This window comes from Megalops cyprinoides, chromosome 11, assembly GCF_013368585.1.
Source record: "Megalops cyprinoides isolate fMegCyp1 chromosome 11, fMegCyp1.pri, whole genome shotgun sequence".
NCBI lineage: Eukaryota > Metazoa > Chordata > Actinopteri > Elopiformes > Megalopidae > Megalops > Megalops cyprinoides.
Genome location: NC_050593.1, coordinates 17,851,115 through 17,873,913, shown reverse-complemented (window position 1 = coordinate 17,873,913; position 22,799 = coordinate 17,851,115). Strand labels below are relative to the sequence as shown.

The window sequence follows — 22,799 nt, the reverse complement described above, 5'->3', positions numbered from 1 at the left end:
CGCAGGTAGCTGGGAGTTACAGCATGACAAGGTGAGCAGCATCACATTAATGCAGCTGAATTCACTTCCTTTTCCCGCCATCAACCAATACTCTTCTACAGGCAACTGTCTGCAGAGACAGACATACTGCAAATTCAGCTGCAGCTGCAGTGGCCGGAAAGAGAATAGTCCTTTAGATCTATGCAAAGGATCTTACAGAATTAGACTCCCGATGTGTGCATCTAATCAACACACCATATTGCCAGGGGTTTTCAACACGTATATCAGGCAGATCACCTTTCTACAAATTCTGTGCTGTCATCCCACACGCAGCTCCATGGGCGGACCAAGGGCAGCCCAGGTCCTAGAGCCGGCCCTCGCAGTCCCCGATGCAGATAGTCACAGGCCCACGTGTGCGCGCCCCGGCTGCATACGGGAGTCGGAAACCCCCCTCTCCCATCAGCACATTTCCAGCCAACAAAGACAGGGGGTCACTGAGAGGGTCCAGTCACTGTCGGTGCTAATCTCTCCGGGCTGTTATTATTGACCCCACACAAAAGCGTACAGTCCGACAAAAGAGGGGAGAGCGAGCCTGCGTCCGGGCCGCTGGCGCGTACTCATGGTGCTTCCATACAGTTAGGGCGTCACTTAGTTTGGCCTGGGAACTCTATTGTGGACTACACGCTGGTGAGTAGTCGTCACGTTACGAAATACAACTTCAAAATATAGATGTGCAAACAGTCAGATTAAAATTAAATTGACACGATATGAATCGCCGAGTGTTTTGAGTAGGAAGACATGAGTAACGTGGAAATGTTCTCAGAAAGGCTAAATTTTAAAAAAAAAAACTTTTTTATGTGTGCTAACAAACTACTGCTTGCATTAGGGACAGAGAATTGTGGTATTAGATGAGAGGATTAGACTTCCAATTCTGAAGTTAATCAATAATAGAGTTCAAAGTCCTGTTCAGACTAAAAGCACAAATTAACTTTCAATGTGTAAGCTATTGGCAGAAGAACAGAGATGTTTGTCATATTTAATCATCTACTGTTCCAACAGTGATACTTCTCTCTACCCTCCGCTTGAAGGTAAAGAAAGGTGTGTGTGTTTGTGTATATATATGTGTGTGTATGTGTGCGTGTGTATTTCTGTATGTATATGTATGTGTGTATGTGTTTGTATGTACAGAATGATGTGTCTATGCAAACAAAGACACATAGTGAATTAAGCTGTATCTTCTCAAGTGGAAGACATGGTGGAATTTGACATTCAGTGCAGGTTAAGTGGCTGTTCAGTTCAGCGTGGGTAATGTTTCATAATCCAACCAATCGCTACCAAATATATAATGGAAAATATAGCTTTAATATTCTTGATGGTAGAGTGTATTGTTTCCTTAAATCTACTGATTGTTGTTTATCTTAGATGCATCAATTCAGAGGTAATATTAGCATATTCTGACAGACTGTAAAGTCTGTTATGACATATATGTGTCTGTGTGTGCAGATACTTACATTCATCCTATGAGATCTGGTGAAGGTTTACGGGTGTCCTGATTATTTAAGCAGACTGAAACTTCTCTTGTTTTTCCTAAGGAAATGGGAGTGAAAAGATGGAGGAAAGACATGTTGTGAGGGTGTGTAATGATGTGTTACTCTGTCATGAGTTACAGTGTTTTTTGGGGAACAGGTTTCACAGCCTCTATATCAGTTTAAATTTACATGACACTATAGCCGCTCTCTTGCTAAACACATAACAAGGTGATTACCTGTGATTAAGTTTTGAGCACTTAGTTAAAGATAGACCAATGGTTCGTGTTGGTGCCATCAAATAAATTAACTGAGTGGATTAGAATCGAGAATTCTGATAATAGAAGAAATAACGACATCTAAAAGCCTTTGGTGGATCACGTGCGGCAACATCTGTTGCATTGTATTCAGATGGATAAACCTTATTTTGCACACATTGGAATTTGGACCCCGACCACAAATCGAGCATAGATTGACATTTACATTGAAAAACAAAAGCCTGAATTTCAGAGCGAGATAGAGCTTTACAGTAGGAGCTCAGGCTGCTGCTAAAACATGATACACAATTTGAAAGAACCATTTGTCGGCACAGATATTCCAAGTAAGCAATCAAGGTGCAGGGAGAATGTGAAGAAAATATAAGAACACCACTGATGCAACAGGTTCACCGAACAAACAACACAATAAACTGTGTTCAACCTTCAATACTATTCCTGCAAAACAAATGGCAATTAACAGATAATCTGCAAATATGTTCAACTTCAGGGTTTGCACACTTTGCAATTCACACTTAATAATGACAGTAAATAAGAAATGGTATGCTACTTTAATTACCTTACAAGAATTTTAGATTAAAAAATAAGACATAATTCCTAATTTGGTAGGAAATGTTAAATCTCTGTCAGTTGTCACAAATTCACTGGTTGCTATGAGAAGTTTTTCTTTATATAGGCAAGCTTTCATAGCACAGGAGTAATCCAGGACATTATGGAGTATCATGAACCCTGATTCAGGATGATACCTAACTGTAATAGCCAAATATAACAAACTGAAATTTTCTCCTTTTTCACCATGACCCTAATTGAGATGATTCCAATATAGTGCAATGGGAAGATTATGATTACTTAGCAGGTGGCTTTATGAGGAAGCTGTATCTGCAGCTTTCGACTGGATTATTGAATGATTGGCTGTACATAAAACTTGTTTTTCCACAGTGAGAGTGGTCATCTCCTTGGTCATCTGTATGACCACGTTATTTTATGACAGCATCCTTAGGTAAAATCACATTACTTTCAAAATTGCAGCTGAATATTAAATGAACAGCAATATTTCCAATAGGAAATCTGTAAGAGAATAAACCCAGGCATCAGGAAAGAACACAGAAATGTACCGTTGTAGCTCTTGCTTTTTCAGCAAGAAAGTACAGAGTACAGAGTACTTTCTCTCTGATTTATTCAGTGGTTTGTTTATTGTTTGGCTGCCTAACCAAGCAGTCAGGATTTTTTTGTCATGACTGTAATTCCAACTACAGTAGTGATGATAATGATGACAGCTATGATAAGAAGGATGATGACAGTGACATATGGACGATAACAATGTGGGAGACTGATCATTTACAGTGATGCTTCAGTTCATGTTGATGTGGTTATGGTGGCAGTGATGGCAGTGGTGGTGATGATGATGATAATGATGATGATGGTGGTGATGATATTGATGATGGCCTGCTGTTTCATAGGGAGGGTGTGCGCTGTGCAGAAATGTCTATGGTCTGCCTGACTGACTTTGAAGAGTACGCTAAGGAGCATCTCTCCAAAGCCACCTGGGACTACTATGCAGCTGGAGCGGATGAGTGCTGCACCAGAGACGACAACCTGCTGGCGTACAAACGGTACTGTACCTATGACACTATAGCTGGCTGACCATTACCATATCTTACACTACATTCATTTAGCAGACGCTCTTATCCAGAGTGACTTCCAGCAGAAAAGAATATCAGTGTATCCATTCATGTTGAACGAACAACAGTGTTAGACCAGGCTAACAACACTCCCAGACCAGTGAGTATGAGCATAACACTATTCAAGCCTTACCACAAGTTAAACTGTGCAACCTGACTAGACAAGGGAAGCCAAGTATACTACCACAAATCAGTTACTAGATCATGTGGTTCATATCCCCATGAGGACTATCGAACTTGCAGTTCACTGCCCGCTACTGCGCATGCTTCTTCACCTCACCGGGATCACTTAAAAAGATTGAGCATGCTCTCTTTATGGTCTTATGTGAGGTGTGGTTTTGTTCCGTTGGCCGCGAGCATGCTTATGTCTGCTTATGTCGATATTTATGGCTCCCAGAATTCGGCTGCGGCCGCGGATCCTACGGGATGTGTCCATCAGCGACACCAGAACCACAGTGCAGGGCACGGAGATCAGCTTCCCCGTGGGCATCGCGCCCACCGCCTTCCACTGCCTCGCCTGGCACGAGGGCGAGATGGCCACCGCAAGAGGTACGGCAGAGCTTACCTGCAAGTGCCAGCTGGGCACTCAAGGCCAATAACATCACATTATGTATGTATGTGTGTGTGTGTTAGTGCTGCTAAATTGCTGTGTGGTGCATAAATATAATAACTGTACTGCTGAAAGTTTTTATTATTTATCATAAGGTCATGAAATGCAGCTTTGCTTAGAAATGAAATGAAGCTTTGAGAATCGGTTGTAAATGAGACTTGATGACCGCACCGTTTGCATACTAAATGTATGTCGTTGGCTGTTTCTCCCCTGAATGTTATACCCTGCCCTAACTGAGCTGTTCATTATTTCTGGGGGTTATATTCCCCCTGTGGTGTAAGTAATGCAGCTACAAATGTATATGACACCAGCTTAGTTGGGGTACACTGATGTTGGAGGACGTAAGAATAGGATTTAACCTGTTTAACCTGAAAATGTTTCATCAAAATGCATACTTTGCATATTATTATTATTGCAAAATGCATAAGAGCTATGTCATTTGTTTTGTTTCACTTTCACTTTTATTGTGCTCTTGTTTCTCAAATAATATTTCTACATAGTTTCTAAATGTCAAAATCTCTCTCTCTCTTTCACTCCCAGCCACAGAGGCAATAAACACCTGTTACATCACTAGCACCTACTCCACATGCTCAGTGGAGGAGATCGTCGCCGCGGCGCCCAACGGCTACCGCTGGTTCCAGCTGTACGTGTACCGTAACCGCAAGGTGTCAGAGCAGATTGTGCACCGCGTGGAGGCGCTGGGCTACAAGGCCCTGGTGCTGACCGTGGACGTGCCGTACACAGGGAAAAGAAGGAACGACATCCGAAACCAGTTCAAACTCCCGCCGCACCTCAAGGTCAAGAACTTTGATGGAGTCTTCGAGGTAACGGTACAAATGTCAACGCCTTTTTTTTCGCTTTGTAGCTCTAAGGATCCGCCTGGGGCCCAAACAGAACCGTTTCAGGCCCCATTGTTGTTTGACCCTATTAAGACAGCAGTGTTACGGCAGGCAAACACAGATGGAAAGCCCCAAGAGGGCATAGAAAGCACGGTGCAATGGCCTATTAGCTTTTTCCAAAAAGACGACCTGGAGACTCTGCAGTCCGACCAGAAATGAAAGTTTATTCCATAAAGTGGTTCACAGAAAGTTAGAAACAAATCTGAAGTGAGAGTTTCTCACCCCAGTATATATAAAGACAGATAAACAGTGTATGTGCCTGTGTGGCACTGACAAACACCAATGTTTGAACATCGGCAGGTGACATTGATTAAATCACCCATTCTCATGCAGACATGGTGTGTCACCTTCACAAGGTCAAGTATCTCACCTTGATGATGACTTTAGGACAGGAAGAATATACAGTTCAGCAGACCAAACACTAGTCTCTAATGACTGGTGACTAGTGGTACAGAAAGCAAAAAATGATGCCTACACTGAAGCTGCTACTTTCCTCCTTGGGAATAGGGGGTAATTATATGAAAATGCAGGTGGCCACCATTTTTATGCCATAATGAGTTTGTAGAGAACCTGTTAGAAACTGAATCACTATGAACTAAATCTACTTTTCCCATAGATGTAACATTATAAACAATGGCTGAATTCCAGAACATGAGATCTGTTTTTTTTTCCACAAAGACAGGCTAGATACATATGAGTACTAACAATATATATATATATATATATATATATATGAGTACAAAATATATTTTCATAAAATATTAATGCTGCATTAATATCTGCATATTTAAGCATACCAACAATGATAAGCATGCCTACAAGGTAGCAGGTTCAAGTGCAGTCCAACCTATATTATTGCAAATTACTCTTGGAGCTCCTTTAAAAGCTGTTGTAAAATCAGGATTTCTTGTGAATAGAAGCATTTGTATAAATGTCATAAATGGATCATCATGAAACAGGACCTGTCTGTAAAGATTTTGCATATTTAGAGGACCCGTGTATAACTGTATTAACAAAATTATTGATTGATTTGCTTTTATAGAGCAGAATCTGTGTGGATGGCTCCACTACAGACTGATTCTGACCTTTTCAGTTTTCCCTGCCAAGCATGCTGGCATTACCAATGCATTTGCTTTATAAGTATCTGAAAGATTATCAGGACCATTTAAATTCTGCTGGACTACATGTTACCACCGATCCACACCCCAAAACATACATTAACTCCCCTGTCATATTCATTAAGTGCAAGTGCTGAGAAAAGGAAAATTGCAATTTTGGTACAAGCATATGTTTTTGCAAGTTTGTCCCATAAAACTGATACTTGCGTTTGATCAATGTGCAATCTTAGTGTATTCTATAAACAGGGCCTACTGTGACATGCAGACACTGTCATAGTACTCTACACACCTAGAGCAGGAGTGGGTATTTCCAGTTCTCAAGAGCTAGTTCAGTTCTGCTTGTGTCTTTAGATGAACAAATAACTGAAGCCTAGCAGCACATGTATAACCACATGACCACTGATCTGACTGTCACTCCTTAAGGAAATAAGCAACATCTGACCTGAAAAAAACAAGAAGTGTGAAGCCCTTAGGAGTCACCAACCCTTGCCTTAGAGCCAGCAGTAATAATCAAACTGTTAACTTAGGCAACTTCATCTTCCTTGTTTGTCAAGAGCAACTATTGTTGGCCACAGACATACACACAAACCTCAGTGTTGTTCCCATGACTCTATGCACATCAGTGGGATAGAACTTATGACTGAGTCTGTTCTCTTGTTCCTCTGAATAATCTCAGTGCTTGGTGTGGAAATGAAGACTTTGCATGCATGTTCCCCAGCACCCATATATCTCTCCTTGTCTCCTGTAGGAGAATGCAGGCCCAGAGGAGTACGGAATCCCTGCCAACACCCTGGACCCTTCCATCAGCTGGAAGGACGTCTATTGGTTGCAGTCTCTTACTCGTCTGCCAATCATCATAAAGGGCATCTTGACCAAGGAGGACGCAGAGCTGGCAGTGGAGCACGGAGTGCAGGGCATTATTGTGTCCAATCACGGGGGCCGGCAGCTGGATGGGGGGCCTGCCACGGTGAGGAAAATCTTTTTCTTTGACCTTACTGGCACCAAAGGCAGCCTTTCAGTAAGCAGCGAAATTAACATTTCCTAATAGTAACAGAGGCAGACTGTGCACATTTGCGCAGCACAGCATACCTTTATCATGCTGAACAGCAACGCATACTTAGAGGATACATAGCACAAGCTCTGCCAATGTGTTGCTTCACTACTGAGCCAAGCAGACACTGTTACCAGCAAGACAGGGATGGTGCAGGTGGGAAACAACATGTTCTTATTATATATCAGTCAGGCCATGACCTCACTGAATGTCCTCCCTCCTTCCACAGATAGATGCTCTCTCTGAGATTGTGGACACAGTTCAAGGCAGGATCGAGGTCTACCTAGACGGGGGGATCCGAACGGGGAGCGATGTGCTGAAGGCCGTGGCCCTTGGAGCCAAGTGCGTTTTCATTGGCAGGCCAGCAGTGTGGGGCCTGGCCTACAAGGTAAGGCAGAGTCCTCAAAGCCCATTCATTTTGTGTTTGCACTCTCTCCTTCACAATGCAGACACTCTCTGCCTTTCAACATGTAAGGCACTAGTCCCCCATTTAAACAACCCAGTCAGCTAAGGGGCTCAGTCCAAATGCCATGCCGAAAAAAGAGAAATAAAACTAGATATTTTAAATTGACAGCATTATAAGAAGGAAAACAGCAACATTTACCAGTACGGGCCACATTACAGACTAAGATACAAAACATGTTTTACGGTCTCTTAATTGAACAAATGTTATAACGGACATTAAAGGTTGCAAGTATTGTCTGCATAACCATTCACTGAGTGTTTTAGAGTTTTTCAAACTCCAACATAAGCACATGAGTGAGCATGGCCAAAGCATTAGGGTTGTAATTATAAGCAAGCTGGAGTATGAACTTTGAAGTAAAGGTGAAGTGCATGTAATTAGATGCCGTTTCTGCAGCGATTGTTTCACTGCATCTCAGAGAGGGCTTGAAAAGTTGTCCTGTTGATTTACTGTTTGGTTGACTGACTAATTGCTTGACTGACTCATGGTTTTGCTTCAGGGTGAGGAGGGGGTCAGAGAGGTACTGCAGATACTCAATGATGAATTCCGTTTGTCCATGGCGCTCGCTGGTGAGTGAGGGCTGTCCTGTGGGTGTGATGACTCCTTGACCATGCAGACATTACATTATCATGAATATATATAAATCATTTGGTACTGCAAGATAGGGCCCTTTCTATTCCATAATCATTGTCCTAATTTTACAGATCTTACCCCTAAAGATTCACTTTTAAGAGGCCTCTCATTTGGAGGACTTACATTTCGAAGTCTTATGTAGACAGGAGGTACATGCAAGTACAACTGTAGGTCTGCGGCAACTGTAGGTCTGAAGCTACAGGAGCAGCTATAGATCTCATTACATTACATTATTGCATTGTCATCCAGAGAGACTAACATAGGTTATAATGTTATTGATTTATACAGATGGATATTTACTGAGGCAGTTGTGGGTTAAGTACCTTGCCCAAAAGCACGGCAGCAGTGCCCCAGTGGGGAGTCACACCATCAGCCTTTCGGTTTTAAGCCCTGCTCCTTACCACTATGTTACACTGCCACTCTAGCAGCATTTAGTCTACCCTCTGTTTAAGCAAAGCCCAATGACAACTCTTCCTCTTTCATATCGACAATTGACAATGTGGGGAGACCAAGGTGAGATCATAAATGAGATCGTTCATCTGAAGAGGAGGATTAGGTGGCCTGATGGAGGAAGCCAGGTTTGCAATAAATGTAGAATAAACAGTAACAGCCATCCCAGTGTATCAAATCATTACAGAGCCAAGCGACCTGTATTAGCAGCAGGACAAACACGGCACAGGTTGAAAACAGCAAATGCCTCCCCCCTCCACAGATAGATGTAGAGATGGCCTGTTTATGGAATCCAGGTTTGAAATTTAGCCAGGCCCACCAGGGAGTAAGTTTTTAGGGAAAGAGCTACAGTGTTCTTTTTACCATACTTTTTTTTTTTTACTTCATTTATGTCCTTTCTATTATACACAACCCTACACACAACTAGTATACTGCTTGAAATGCTACAGGAGGGCACCCATTCAGCACAGCATCCCCAGCACTGCACTGGGGCACAGGGTTTACTAGTCAGGAATGAACAGACACCCCTATGGGTCTCCTTGAACTACAGAAACCTGGTTTCCCCATTCAACTCAGTATACATTGCATCCAGCACTGCTTTCGTACTGAGAATTTACAGAGGAATGCCATAAGATGTTATAAATGCTGGTGACTACCAGTGATTTGATCGAACAAGCAATTACAGAATGTGTCTTAGTTTTATTCAAGTTAGATTACATCACATTATATTACATTACATGAATTAGCAGATGGTCCTATTCAGAGAGACTTCCAGCTCAATAGAATATAGGTGTATCCATTCAATACAACAGCAAGGTAAATGTTTAAAAACAAGGCCTTGAACGTAATAGAATTTTGAAACACATACATTAGTATGTTATTAATTCCCTCATTATTCTCATTCTCCAGGTTGCAGGAACGTTGCTGAGATTAACAGGAACCTCATTCAATTCTCCAAGCTTTGACCTGACAGAAGAGCTCTGAACTACAGAACATATTTTGACCACCACTGCTACACTGTTCATATACTGCAGTACACAACGTCTGCTGCACGCCACAGGATGGTTAAGATAACTAACAGTCTCGGATGATGCAGATATCTCACACTTTGAGAAAGACGCTGATTTTAGGTCCATAACAGAACTAATCAAATCTGTATCTATTCATAGGCAAGAGATGGATACTCCTCTTATGGTGAGATCATAAATATTCAAGTACTTGATTGGTTGCAGCATTCCATCTGATGTGCATTCAGTTCCCCAATCCATCATAGTGTCCTGAAAATGATCGTTAGGAATCAGCAGATTATAGCATAGGCATACACTCCTATATGAATTTGAACAAGGAATTTCAAATTCATCTCCCAAAGTGGCCAATCCCAGATCCAGCACCCATTCATACCCTTACTCTCAATGGTAGCCAGTCTAGTTATTCTATATCTGTGGGTGAGACAGAGTAAAGACCTGTCAAAGACAGAAGTGGATATAGAGGCTGAGAGAGTGACTAATGTAAGTGGTTTGAAGGTGCTTTAGCAGTAATGTAGGTCAGCCAGCCAGTAACGCATCTTGATCAAGTCAGAGGGTAAAAAACATAAGCATTCAGGGTGTTTTTGCAGAAAGGTAGGTGAGCCAGTCTTGATCTTGAGCAAGTCAGAAGGGTGAAAAAAAAGTAACAAACCAAGGTTCTTTAGCAGCAAGGTAGGTGAGCCAGTCTTTGCAATCTTGAGCAAGTCAGAGGGCAGGAAACAAAATGCAACAACTTTTTCTTAATTGTGATGGGAACCACTGTGATGTAGAAAAGACTGGTGTGGGAATGGATCCTCTGCAGCTTGACCCAAAAGCTGCACAAAACACTGGATTGGAATGATACAATGATGTAATATTGTAATCATTTAATGATGGCGATTGAAATGGCAGTTGCTTATCCTCTGAATCAAACTTTGATCTCATCAGCCGCATCAGACACAATCATGACAAAATCAAATCAGAATTCAGCTGCATGAATAAAATGCTTTCCACATGAACTCTGCATCCTGTCCTCAATAGGTATCATATAATGGAGAGCTGAAGATTCATAAGGAAATCAAATTTCACTGACTCACAAAACACTGAAGGTTGACATTTGCTGAGAGTATAAATCAGTGGGAAATCCAGAGAAAGCAAGGATTAAAAAATTCTAACCGGTAATGGTTTCTTCAGTGAACTAGAAAGTTGTCTGAGTTGTATTTAACCATTTAATGTTATTTAGCTACTGCAATTCAGGTGACACATGGATATTCCCCTTGGGTCAGACACTACATTACACTATGTGCTGTGGCACTGCTATAGAGTGTCTTCTCATAGTAAACTGATGTAAAATGTATTTCCCTCCAACAGCATAGTGACATTAGTTAATATTACCATTACCAACCAGCAGATGCCCTTATCCTCAGAAACTTACAGACTGTCAGTAGAGTTTAAATATTTATTTACGAAGAGCAAGTACAGAAAATATTTTTATAATTAAAAATACTAAAACAAGTTGTTCCAACTTTTAACACTGAGAAATACCCATACAAGTTCAAAGTACAGGTAGTAAATTTTGTTCAAATATACATTACTTTACACAACTGCAACAAAAACTCTTATAAATGACCACAACAAAGATGGGATGCCACTTAGAATGGGCCAAAGTTAATGCATCAAATGCAAACACTGATAAGGTAACAGAAAAGTACAGATTCAGAGGTGGTGACTGCTGACTCCACCACTAGGGGGCCAGAGACAGGTATGAACAACAAGGCCTTAGAGAAATGCGTGATGCTGATTAAGGGCTGAGGAAGAGGCAGGAGTGTGGAATTATCTACAGTAGGGCTGAAGTGAAGTAATGGAAGAATGTCCCAGGGTCAAGAGCTGTGAAACAGTTCTGCCCTGCAGTCAGTGCTCAGAAGAGTTACATTCTACCTGGCATGTCTGGTATAGGGTAAATTGCTGGTTACATTTTTCTTCAGTGCAAACATTTTGATTTTCACATAATTTTCCTTTACCAAATTTTCATAACCAAAAGTTTTTCAATCCCAAAAGTTTTTCAGTATCAAAAGTGTTACAAAATAAGACAGTGACTGTGGCCACATTGCCTGTCAGCTCTTAAGACTACAGTGAATTATTGTGATGTCAGTGTAATATAAATGAAGTTATGAAGCAATTCACCAATGACTGTTTCAGTATTCTACATCCACATCTGAGTTTTCTATTCAGCTGATCACAACTGCTGTACACCACAGTGAAGCTTTCTGCATGGTGGGAAGAGGAAGAAGGTTCAGGCCGTTAGCAGGTCATTGTTTGGGTTGAGTATTTTCATACTTGTGAGAAGAGAGAGAGAGAGAAGGAGAAAGAGAAGTGACACAGGAAGTTAGGCTCTGCAACGCTGTGGTTTGTTCTGCTCCCCCGAATGTGTCAGCTACGCTTGGTTGAGGAAGACATATTCGCTGTGCTATATAATTCGAAGGAGAAGGCTTTTGAGAACAGATGACCAATAAATGAAAAACCCCTGTCGAAATACAGTCAATCTAAGGTAAGCTACACCTTTAAACATCTTTTCTTCCCTCACTGTTTAAGTGTTTGATGTTTCCAGCAGGTGCACAGACAGTATGTGACATCACTCCTTTCAAAAACAGACTACAGAAAATGATGCAATGATGACCAAGTTCAGATGGTTTTGAAAACACACACAAACTTCATTTTCTAAAGACATTGTGTGGGCTTCACTCTGGCATCACCTTTAGAAGCAGGTCAAAATTAACATTAGTTGTTCACATACTGTAGCTACCTTGCAGCATCATGTTCTCATAATGTTACCGTAACATGTTAGCACTATGATAACTGATACTACTGATAACTGATACTGATACATAATCACACAATAGTAATGTGAGAATTTTGTGCAGTTGCTGGGGCAAGTGTGGGGACACAATACAACCAACTTCTTTCCACATGTCTACAGTACCTTTAAAATGTTTTAGCCTACAAAACATTTAAGTCACAGCACCTGCTACAAAACATGTACCAGAGTCACACTCTAGTGCTTTTCACTTCCTGTTTCAACAGACTTCTCAGCATGTAAAACAATCGACATTGGCTCTATACTGTGCTCCGTTGTTTTGAACATAAAGGTGTGTCAAAACGAACCTAGATTTTAACATTTTTATTTCTAACAGGAAAACCACTGTGAACCTGCTTCAGCAGCTATCATCAAATACCAGTTAAAATGGGGTAGGTACTTCATGAGAGCTTTTTGTTGGTAATGTGTGACTGTTTTAAAGGTTCTTTAGAGGGAGCACACTGACCCTGTCTCATTGGATTCCAGGAGCAGTGGGGAGGAGGGCAAGCTGCATTGGAGGCTGTCCCGACTGGGGAGCAGGGGATCACTGAGGGAGCCCCCAAAACACCCTGTCCAGGCCACTAAACCACCTGCCCCAGCCAACAAACCCCCTGAACTTACCCCAAAACCCCCTGTCCAGACCCCCAAACCTAGCAATAGGCTTTTCAACAGCACAGAACATGGATCTGCCATACTGCAGGTAGGGACTGACACTTGGTCACCAGGGTGGAAGGGAGCCCAATGTGTGTATTATTACAGCTGAACACCCAGGCAAAGGGCTGAGGGGTAACCCAAGCCTTCCTGTAACTAGGAAGTGTCTGGTTTTACAGTTGCTGGCAAGAATTCATGTTAAGTACCATTTCATTTTGCAAAAGTGTCAAAAAGTCACTTTAAATAATTTTTGCTAAGTAACATGGTTTTCACTGTAATGTGTAGATCTGCAACATAATACTCATTTATCATGTTTTCAGAGCTGCAAACATTTCAACCTCCAGTTTAAGGTGATCGTAAATGTGCTGTTCTATTTTACCTTGCCCTGTTTATCCTGGCTTTCATGAGAGTGAAAATTTAGCATGTTTCATTCTTTTCAATGATCTCTGTTACACTGTTTTGCTGAGGCAACTCTTCAACACCTGTCTAAACAGGCAGGTCAAGAAAAGCTGGTGTATGTATGCTTGGTTGGGTTTCAAACACAACTAATTCTCCACGGGCTTAATTTAGTCAAACTACTTGGTTTAGCTAAAATTAAAGGATGCCTACCCATAATCAAGAATGCAGGGAATTATTGGCAAAACACACTTTTAAGGTAAGGCCTTAAGACCTATAATTGTTTAATAGTTATAAACTTTGTGCTGATGAGTATCTTCAAATGTTGCAATCTGAGTTAAATCTACTTAGAGCACAAGTGATGATTATTATGTAAGAGGACTTTTATATTTACCATCAGAATTCAAATGTCCATCCGTCAGCAGAGGAAGTGGATACTGGGGTTAATCTGACACCCAGGCAAATGGAAGGGATTCAAACTCTAGCCAACTGCCTGAGAGGTTACTTGGCAAACAATTTCTGTTGTTTATGCATACTGGACTAGAAGTACTGTGGTCCACACTCCACATGGCAGGCGGCCAGTTTCATTAGAGATCCTCCAATAAAATTGTCAGGGAGGAAGACATGGCTGGATACTGTGCATATGCAGACAGGCGTTGCTTTGTGACAGTAGCTTAGTGAGTCATTCATTTAGCTGTTGCTTACAATTATGTGTAAGAGGTCAGTTTTAAATTACACTGAAGCAGTGGAGACGAGTTAGTTCTGGCCTCTACATCTGTCATTTTAAGAGACGTGTCAGGATCAAGGCAGCTCATCGTGCCTAGCCTGGTCTGTTCAGACATAACAAATACTGTGGATTCTTTTACACAATTCAAGGACCACGACAAAGGTGCAAGGACATTTGTAATTGCACACCATTCAAATAACTACAGTTCTCAACACTTAGCACCAGATGCTGTGGTTTGTGACATGACCTCACTGAACTGCACTGGTCCACACACAAGAAGAAGAGAATCCACGTCAAAGCTTGGCTTCAATTCCTCTATTTTTTTAAGTTGTGACTGTTCCATTTTTAAAAAGATATGAATTTTTCCATTGCCGAGCTGACTAATGGTGAGGGGGTGTATATGCATGTAGGGAAATAGAGACGAACACAGCAAATCAAGGGCAGAAGACAGACAGCTGATTTGTAACTGACAAAACTGAAAGTTGAATAACCAAGTGTTTGAAAGGTTTGATGTGTTTCACAAATAAAGCCTTAATTTTCCAAGCCTGAACTTTGTGCGGGCAAATATTCACCCAGAAAATGCTTCACTTATGCAGAGCCAGCATGTACACCCACCCTCTGTGAACTGCACTCAATGCCTCTGTTGTTCTTTGGTCTGAAAGTGAAACAGAGTCATGGCATCGGACTAAAGCCTGATTTGTGCAAAACCATGGTGTGCTTATGACTGCATTCCAAATTCACACATTCCAGTAAATATCTACCTGATGTTCCAGAATTACAATAGCTTTTATTAATTATAAATTTACATTTGAATGTACTTCATAAGAGCCATTCTAGAGCCATTAGAATCATTCCAGCCATTTGCTTCCGTAGTCTGTCAGTCCTGTCCTGGTGGTAATGAGACTTGTACTTCTCCTCACGTGTGGACAGGGGTTTGAACGCTTCCGTTCTGATGAAGCCCTGTGTGACGTTACTCTGGTACCTGGTGACAGTGATGAAGCCTTCCCTGTACATAGAGTCATTATGGCTTCTTCGAGCGACTACTTCAAAGCCATGTTCACAGGTGAGTCCACTCTCAGTCTCCCCTTACACAACAGTTATCATTATCATAGTCCTAATCATCTTCATCATCATTAACTGAGGTTACCTGAATGAAGATGCATAGAATAAATCTCTCTTTTCCTTTGCTGCATTATAACCTGCTAGTCTGCACTACACTTTGGGTGTGCAATCACCTCCTTCAGGACAACAAGGGGGGATATATCCTACACATATTCGCAGCTAGCCACACAGATCGTTATCCACAGCAGCAGTTAATGCTAATTGCTTCAGAAGGCCATGGTCCTGTCCTATTCTGGTATTCTTGTCCATTTTATTTTTATACTATGACAAATGCACATTGTGAAAGAGGGCTACCACTGGAAGTCTTAACCAATGCATTGGAACAGCACAAGAGGGATGAAGCACAGCCTTCTTTCAGTTCTGTTTTTAAAATACAAGCAGCCCATTTAATATTTGGTCAATTAGCCATGCTGAAAATAATAATCTTTCCTCAGAAATCATTTATCTTTCCATAAAGAAATAGCTGGTATGAAATTCTTTTTTGTACATTTCTGTTCTATTGTTCACAGTTTGCAGAATTTCAGCTTTGTTCTTGCATTTATTAGTCAAAAATATAATCCTAATTTGGATTGTCTCATAAAGTTTTTTGTGTTTTTTTTTCATTTCAAATGCTTTTCCACATGTACCATGGGATGCAAAACAGTAGCAGCACTTTGCAGCTCCACAGTTAAGTCATTAACACAATAAACTCCTTCGAATGAGCGTCAATTCTTAACACTTACCTTCTGAATTTTGAGTCTTGCAGTTCTAACAAGGTGCTGAAATTACTTGCCTTCTGAATTTTGAGTCTTGCAATTCTAACAAGGTGCTGAAATTATCTTTCATAATGTTCCATAATATCCCATAATAATCTCTCTTGTATTTCCTAATCTTCCTGTCCCTCGGTTCCCTCTCTGAGCTTGGTCTCCATCTCACCTTCCCTCTATTCACTTTCTTCTCCCTCTCTCTGATTGACAGGTGGAATGAAAGAGCAGGAACTGAAGGTGATTAAGCTGCATGGTGTGAGTGAGACAGGCCTGAGAAACATCATAGAGTTCATCTACACCTCCCGTGTCACGATTAGCCTAGCCTCCTTACAGGACACCCTGGAAGCCGCCAGCTTCCTGCAAGTGTTTCCTGTCCTGGGCTTCTGCAAGGAGCTGCTGAGCAGTGAGGTGAGGCAGAGAGGGGAAAACTGGGACTGGGAGCAGTAGTAGTGGGTGGCCATCAAGAGGATGGAGTTGTGTCACCTACATCTGCCTGTGACCTGCAGTACATGTGTGGGGCTCTGTATGGGAAGTTGTTTCAGCATTGAAAGAGTAAGAGTTGAACATGCTTCAAACAGTGTTACAGCTGGCTAATTTAAGTCTGTGACTGAATTGAGGTCTCACAACTAAAGACATTTCTAGCAGGCAGACAAAGACCAGCTACATTACATTATTGTCATTTAGCAGACCATCTCATCCAGAGCGGCTTTCATAGGTTACAGTTTTTACATGTTATCCATTTATATGTTATCCATTAACTGGATATTTACTGAGGCAATTCTAGGTTAAGTACCTTCCCCAAGGGTACAGCAGCAGTGGCCCATTGGGGAATCAAACCAGCAACCTTTCAGTTATGAGCCCTGCTCCTTACCAGTGCTCTACTCTGCCACATGGAGGAGCGTCACACTGCAGGGCATGGTTGGACAAGTGGAAGAAATGCTATAACAACTGAGTCAAGATGTCTAAAAATTTGAAAACTCTGCTTGTTTGTGTGATCCTTGGCAGGTCACTATTGACAATTGCGTGGAGGTGGGGCGCATTGCCAGTGACCTTCTCCTGGAGGAGGTGCAGACCTACGTCAACGAGTTCGTCTGTCAGAACTTCGCCCAGCTGGTGAAGAGCGAGAAGTACCTGGAGCTGTCTGAGTCCAGCATGGCGCACGCCCTGGTCAGCAACAGCCTCAAGGGCTTCACCGAGATGGAGCTGTTCCGGGTGGCTCGGGCCTGGCTGGAGCACGACCCGACCGCCCGCCACCCGCACACCTACGCCCTGATGAAGTGCATCCGCTTCCCGCTGATGAGCCCCGCCGAGCTGCTGCAGATCTCCCAGGAGGACGACGGCATGCTGCGGGGCGACACAGCCTGCGTCAACCTCCTGCTGGAGGCCAGCAACTACCAGATGATGCCCTTCCTGCAGCCCGCCCTGCAGACGGAGCGCACACAGATCCGCTCCAGCTCCACCCACCTACTGGCGCTGGGCGGGGTCATGCGGCAGCAGCTGGTGGTCAGCCGGGAGCTGCGCCTGTACGACGAGGAGGCCTGTGCCTGGAAGGCCCTGCAGCCCATGGACGTGCCCCGCTACCAGCATGGCGTGGCCCTGGTGGGCAACTTCCTCTACATAGTGGGCGGACAGAGCAACTACGACACCAAGGGCAAGACGGCGGTGGACAGCGTGTACCGCTACGACCCGCGCTTCGACAGGTGGCTCCAGGTGGCCTCGCTCAACGAGAAGAGGACGTTCTTCCACCTCAGCGCCCTGAAAGGGAAGCTGTACGCCGTTGGGGGCAGGAACTCCTCAGGGGAGATTGGTGAGATGAGATGCGTGCCGTTGTAATTGCACAAAAGTTTGAAGTGTGATGTTCCTCACCCTGCAGAAATTACATTGCCAGACTGGTTAAATCATGGTAAGATAAAGACAATGTACTGAATGTACTCTATATACTGTATAATGTACTGTTTGTTAAACAATGTCTGTATATTTTTTTACAGAATTATTAAAATTACTACATTATAAAAATGTAGTAATAACACCATTTAAACTCTCTGTATGATGATACAGATAGGCAGAAATTACAGCATATAAACTCTCTGTTGCTACAGACACGGTGGAGTGCTACAACTTCAGTAAGAATGAGTGGACATTCATGTCACCAATGACAGAGCCGCACTACGGGCACGCAGGAACAGTGCATGGGGACCTGATGTATGTGTCAGGTGAGTTCATCCATTTGGCTTTAAACTCTGCCTTTTGAGTAATGGAGCACCTATCAGGGAACTGGACTATGGACCTAAGGGCCACAGGTTTTTATGAGCAATAAAAAACAACAACAATAACATATTGCATTAATGTAGCACCATTCAAGGATCTCAAAGTGCTTTAACAGTGAAAGAGTGTGTCTCACCTCAACCCCCACTTATATGTAGCACCATCTTGGTGATGTGTGGTAGCCATTTTGCATCACAATGCTCATGGTCATTGAATACATCATTCCTTTCAACTAATTTTCTCATAAAACTGCAAGTGCTAGAGGGTTTCTGAAAGCCTTATACATGGCTTACTGTTTGTGACTCATTAGAGGATCCAGCTAACAATTGCTCAGTGTTAGGGCCACTCAACTCCAGACCTGGAGAGCCTCAGTTCTGTTCTCGTAAATCACAAGATGGGGGGAAGCTAAACCAGCCCTGGGAGGGGAAGCTAAACCGGTTCAGTCAAAACAATAATTAGCAGAATCAGGTGGTTGGCTAGAAGTGAAGTAGTGACCGGAACCAGAGTTGTGTTGCCTTGCTCCAACCCCTATACCTATGGACCATTCTCTCCTTCACCTGTCCCTACAACCTATTTAGTCAGTTTGTATTTAAGCATTCTGAGAACCTAGTTAAATGTTTCACTTACGCAATGGCCATTGTGTGGACTTAAACTGTTTCTGTCCGCTCTACCCTGTAAATAATGCATACTTCTTAGAAGTTCTAATCTCTTGACTTAGTCAAATTCTAAAATGTAGACTGCAGGCATTGTGATTGAATGCTGAACAGCTGTTACAGCACAGCAATCTTGTAGTGCAAAAGTATCCTCTTTGAGCCAACAGCAGAGACATCAAAGGTGCATAGACATCATGCCATCAGACATTAAATTTGTTTAGCAGACATTTTATCCAGAGTGACTCGTATAACTAAAATGTCACGTATGTCATGCATTTACAATGCTAGATTTTCATATCAGCAATTAATGCTAAGTACCTTGTAAAAGGGAACAACAGCAGTGGCTCACCTGGGAACTGAACTGGAAACCTTTGGCTTATAAACACCTGCTCCTTTCCAGTGCACCACACTAATTCCCAGATAACTTTCTGGACTAAATACAAGGTGCAAGGAGGAGAATTCAGGACCAATATCTTTGGTCTTCTTAGTAACCAGTGCAATAGAATCCTGAAGATACTGTCTGATATTTCATGAGCTAACATTCAGCTTCTACGTGTTTTCTTATTTGTCAAATAATCACGTGGGGCATATGTTTAATACAATGACAATGCCTCCTGAATTGACCAGCAAGTACTATCAGTTTTTCTAGCTTTTCTCTAACACTTTTCAAATGTAGTAAGTCCAGTGGGCGTTGCTATAGAGACAGATAAAGGTCCGCTTTGCAGAGGTCTGCAGCTGAGTGAAACCAAGCTGTTGAAGAGTAGCGCTGTTGTGTGGCTGGAGTGCGAGCGGGGGGTGTGGCAGCCAGTTCCTTCCTGTTGAGGATAAAAATGTTTTTCTGAGAACCATTTCTCAGACTGTGTTTGGTTGGGGGGGGAGGGGGGTACTGTATGATAAGGGTGATAAGAGTGCCTAAGTGACACAAAAGTGACACACAGGTCATCTTCACTGTGTGCTTCTCTGCATCACATTGTCGGTATACACCTGCAATGGCCAACGCTTCTGTGCAGGGTCAGACAACCCAAATGTCAGCCTGAGATACAAAGAGGGTTCGTAAAAATGCACACAGGTCGTGACATCAGCACAGCTCAGATCCAGGTTAATGATGTGATTTAAATACAAAATCAGATATAACAGCTAAATGAATTACTCCAATTTAGAATTATCTTATTATTAATACTCTTTAAAGTACCCTCAAACAGAAATAAAACTTAATTGGCAAAAAAACAAAGCTTCTCTTCAACATTTTACTTTTTTCATTTTAGACCTACTGAGGTAGACTATCTACTCTAAACACTGTACAGATTTGACAGTCCTTGTGTCATTTTCATGCAGAGCCAGTGACTTTACAATCCGGAAATATCAAAATAACGAAAAAAACATCCAAAATGAAAAAAGCATACGTTATAGTTTACAGTATCTCTGTTGTTCTTTTGCAGGGGGGATAACACGGGACACCTTTCAGAAGGAGCTGTCATGCTACGACCCTGACACAGACACCTGGAGCCGCAGAGCAGACATGACCACGCTCCGCGGCCTGCACTGCATGTGCACGGTCGGGGACCACCTCTACGTCATGGGCGGTAACCACTTCCGCGGGGCCAACGACTACGACGACGTGCTGAGCTGCGAGTACTACAGCCCCGACACCGACCAGTGGACTGCCGTGGCGCCCATGCCCCGGGGCCAGAGCGACGTGGGCGTGGCCGTGTTCCAGGGCAAGATCTACGTGGTGGGCGGCTACTCGTGGAACAGCCGCTGCATGGTGGACATTGTGCAGCGCTATGACCCCGAGCGGGACGAGTGGGAGAAGGTGTTCAACGTGCTGGAGCCGCTGGGTGGGATCCGCGCCTGCACTATGACGGTCCATCCCCCAGAGAGCTCTGTGGAGACGCAGACCCAGGAGTGCCCACTCTCCAGCCCCAAGAGCTGAAGGAGAGAGGAGAGCCATTCAAATTCAGGGACCATTGTTTGAATCCATCTAAATGACACATTCTCAAACTGATTCCTTTCCACAAACCCAGCTTGGCTTTTTGTATGTGCCTTGCATTCCAGTTTATTGGGTCTAAACTGCTGTTGGAGTGCTGCTGACCCTGGAACATGTTCAGAGTGCAACTTCTACAAAACCACCTGCACCCGCCTACCCTCCATGTGTTTCCATAAAGATGTGAGCATAGCCACTCCCATCTTCACATGTGTGTTTGTTTTACAGCATAGAATTGAGGAGGACATTTTTATGCCTTTCATATTCCTCTTATTGCAAGAGCATAACAAAAAGATCACAGCTATAGTGGAACAGGCATACAGAGGTAAATGTTTCCATATGTTTTGTTGTTTTCTAGGGTGAATTTTTGATGATATGTGAAGACTGTACTACCTAGCTATTTTTGTCACCCACATCTCAGATAGTTTGTCGTAAATTTTCAAAGTGCATAGGTCTCTATCCATGTTGTTTCATTTACCACAGTCAACATACCTAAATAAAGCATCGTGTTTTGTGCTTCTCTCAAGGTGCATGTCCATGCTTGCCATGATTACCCAGGTGGTTCGATAAATACATAAACAAATAATATGTCATCTGTTCAAAAGCTTGTAAAATGCTCTGTATAGGAGATAGACACCAGCAGTGACAACATAGGATAAATGCACTGTGTTCCACTTGACCTGCCTGGGCACTAGGCCAACTTACTCACATACAGTGGAATCCATACAAATGGATTTGCCCAACATACTGTCAACAGTCAGCTTGCTGAGGAAACACCTCCAGCTCATTGAGTGTAACTGACCTGCTGCAGGTCAAAGAAAATGCACCTTTATAGGACTGTTTTATGAATTCACACTGAGGGGCTGGGATTCAAATTCAGACTGAACCTTTAGTCAATATAGATTTTACAGAGCTATTCAAGGAAAACGAACTGAAACACTGTCCTCTATAATACAGTGTAAATTTTGATCTACCAAGCTGTACTTCTTCAAGCACATCATACCAGAAAATTTTCATCAATCAATCATTTGAAAGAAATATTTCATTGAAAACCCTGGGGAGCGAGTAACTGTTAATAAAACAACATATCTAATAGGAATTAGTTTTGTGGGAATCTACTGGATAATAATACTAATTTTATTTGATTAATTCCATTACTGTTACCTTACAATAGCAGTATTTTGTAGCACACAGCTCAGAACGTAGCAGCATTTCAGAGCTAGAATGGACAGTCTATTCTGTTGCTTCTTAGTTAATTCTGTGCCTTGAGATATCTGTTATCTGTATATATATATATATATATATATATATATATATATATATATATATACATATGTTTTGAGGTTAATGAACAAAAAGTGTTATTAAATACCACACAACTATCACATATTACACTTCTTTTCCATTTTGATGGCAGTTATCTCTCTTCCTTTTTCAAATCCTGTTAAGGCTTTGACCTTTGGTGTAATGTACTTTTATGAATGTTGCAGAAGCCACTATGTGCTAGCTGTAAGGTTAAATAAAACTGTGACGCTGTTAAACACTGTTTTTATCAACAACCTTGATCCAGAGACATCCTCTTGCAGATAAAAGCATTGTCTGGGACCAAGGACAGGAACACCATGGTACCAGACACAGCTCCAAGGTCTATAAATACGAGAGGACTGAAAGATGAATGACCGACTTCACAGAAAAACTTAACTTATCTCCT

General features: G+C 42.3%; 2 protein-coding genes across 6 annotated transcripts; both read left to right on the top strand.

The window, feature by feature from the left end:
- The first annotated feature begins 463 nt into the window (after positions 1-463).
- Positions 464-10,709, top strand: hao2 (hydroxyacid oxidase 2 (long chain)). 5 transcript variants are annotated; one of them, XM_036541336.1, is made up of 9 exons: positions 464-666; positions 1,039-1,067; positions 3,241-3,393; positions 3,860-4,011; positions 4,613-4,902; positions 6,838-7,056; positions 7,370-7,528; positions 8,103-8,172; positions 9,596-10,709. In XM_036541336.1, exons 3-9 carry the CDS (start codon positions 3,263-3,265, stop codon positions 9,649-9,651), a joined length of 1,077 nt encoding a protein of 358 aa, XP_036397229.1. In that variant the 5' UTR covers positions 464-666; positions 1,039-1,067; positions 3,241-3,262; the 3' UTR covers positions 9,652-10,709. The 5 variants fall into 5 exon arrangements, with proteins under 5 accessions (XP_036397229.1, XP_036397228.1, XP_036397231.1 ...); XM_036541335.1 differs by lacking the exon at positions 1,039-1,067; XM_036541338.1 differs by lacking the exon at positions 1,039-1,067 and having other exon boundaries at positions 465-666; positions 4,613-4,896.
- Positions 10,710-12,125: 1,416 nt separating this feature from the next.
- si:rp71-68n21.9 (kelch-like protein 9) lies at positions 12,126-21,495 on the top strand. Its single transcript, XM_036541073.1, has 8 exons — positions 12,126-12,238; positions 12,882-12,936; positions 13,031-13,244; positions 15,249-15,381; positions 16,398-16,594; positions 17,192-17,993; positions 18,286-18,399; positions 20,544-21,495. The coding sequence occupies exons 2-8, from the start codon at positions 12,932-12,934 to the stop codon at positions 21,035-21,037; spliced, it is 1,959 nt and encodes a 652-aa protein (XP_036396966.1). The 5' UTR covers positions 12,126-12,238; positions 12,882-12,931; the 3' UTR covers positions 21,038-21,495.
- The last annotated feature ends 1,304 nt before the right edge of the window (positions 21,496-22,799 follow it).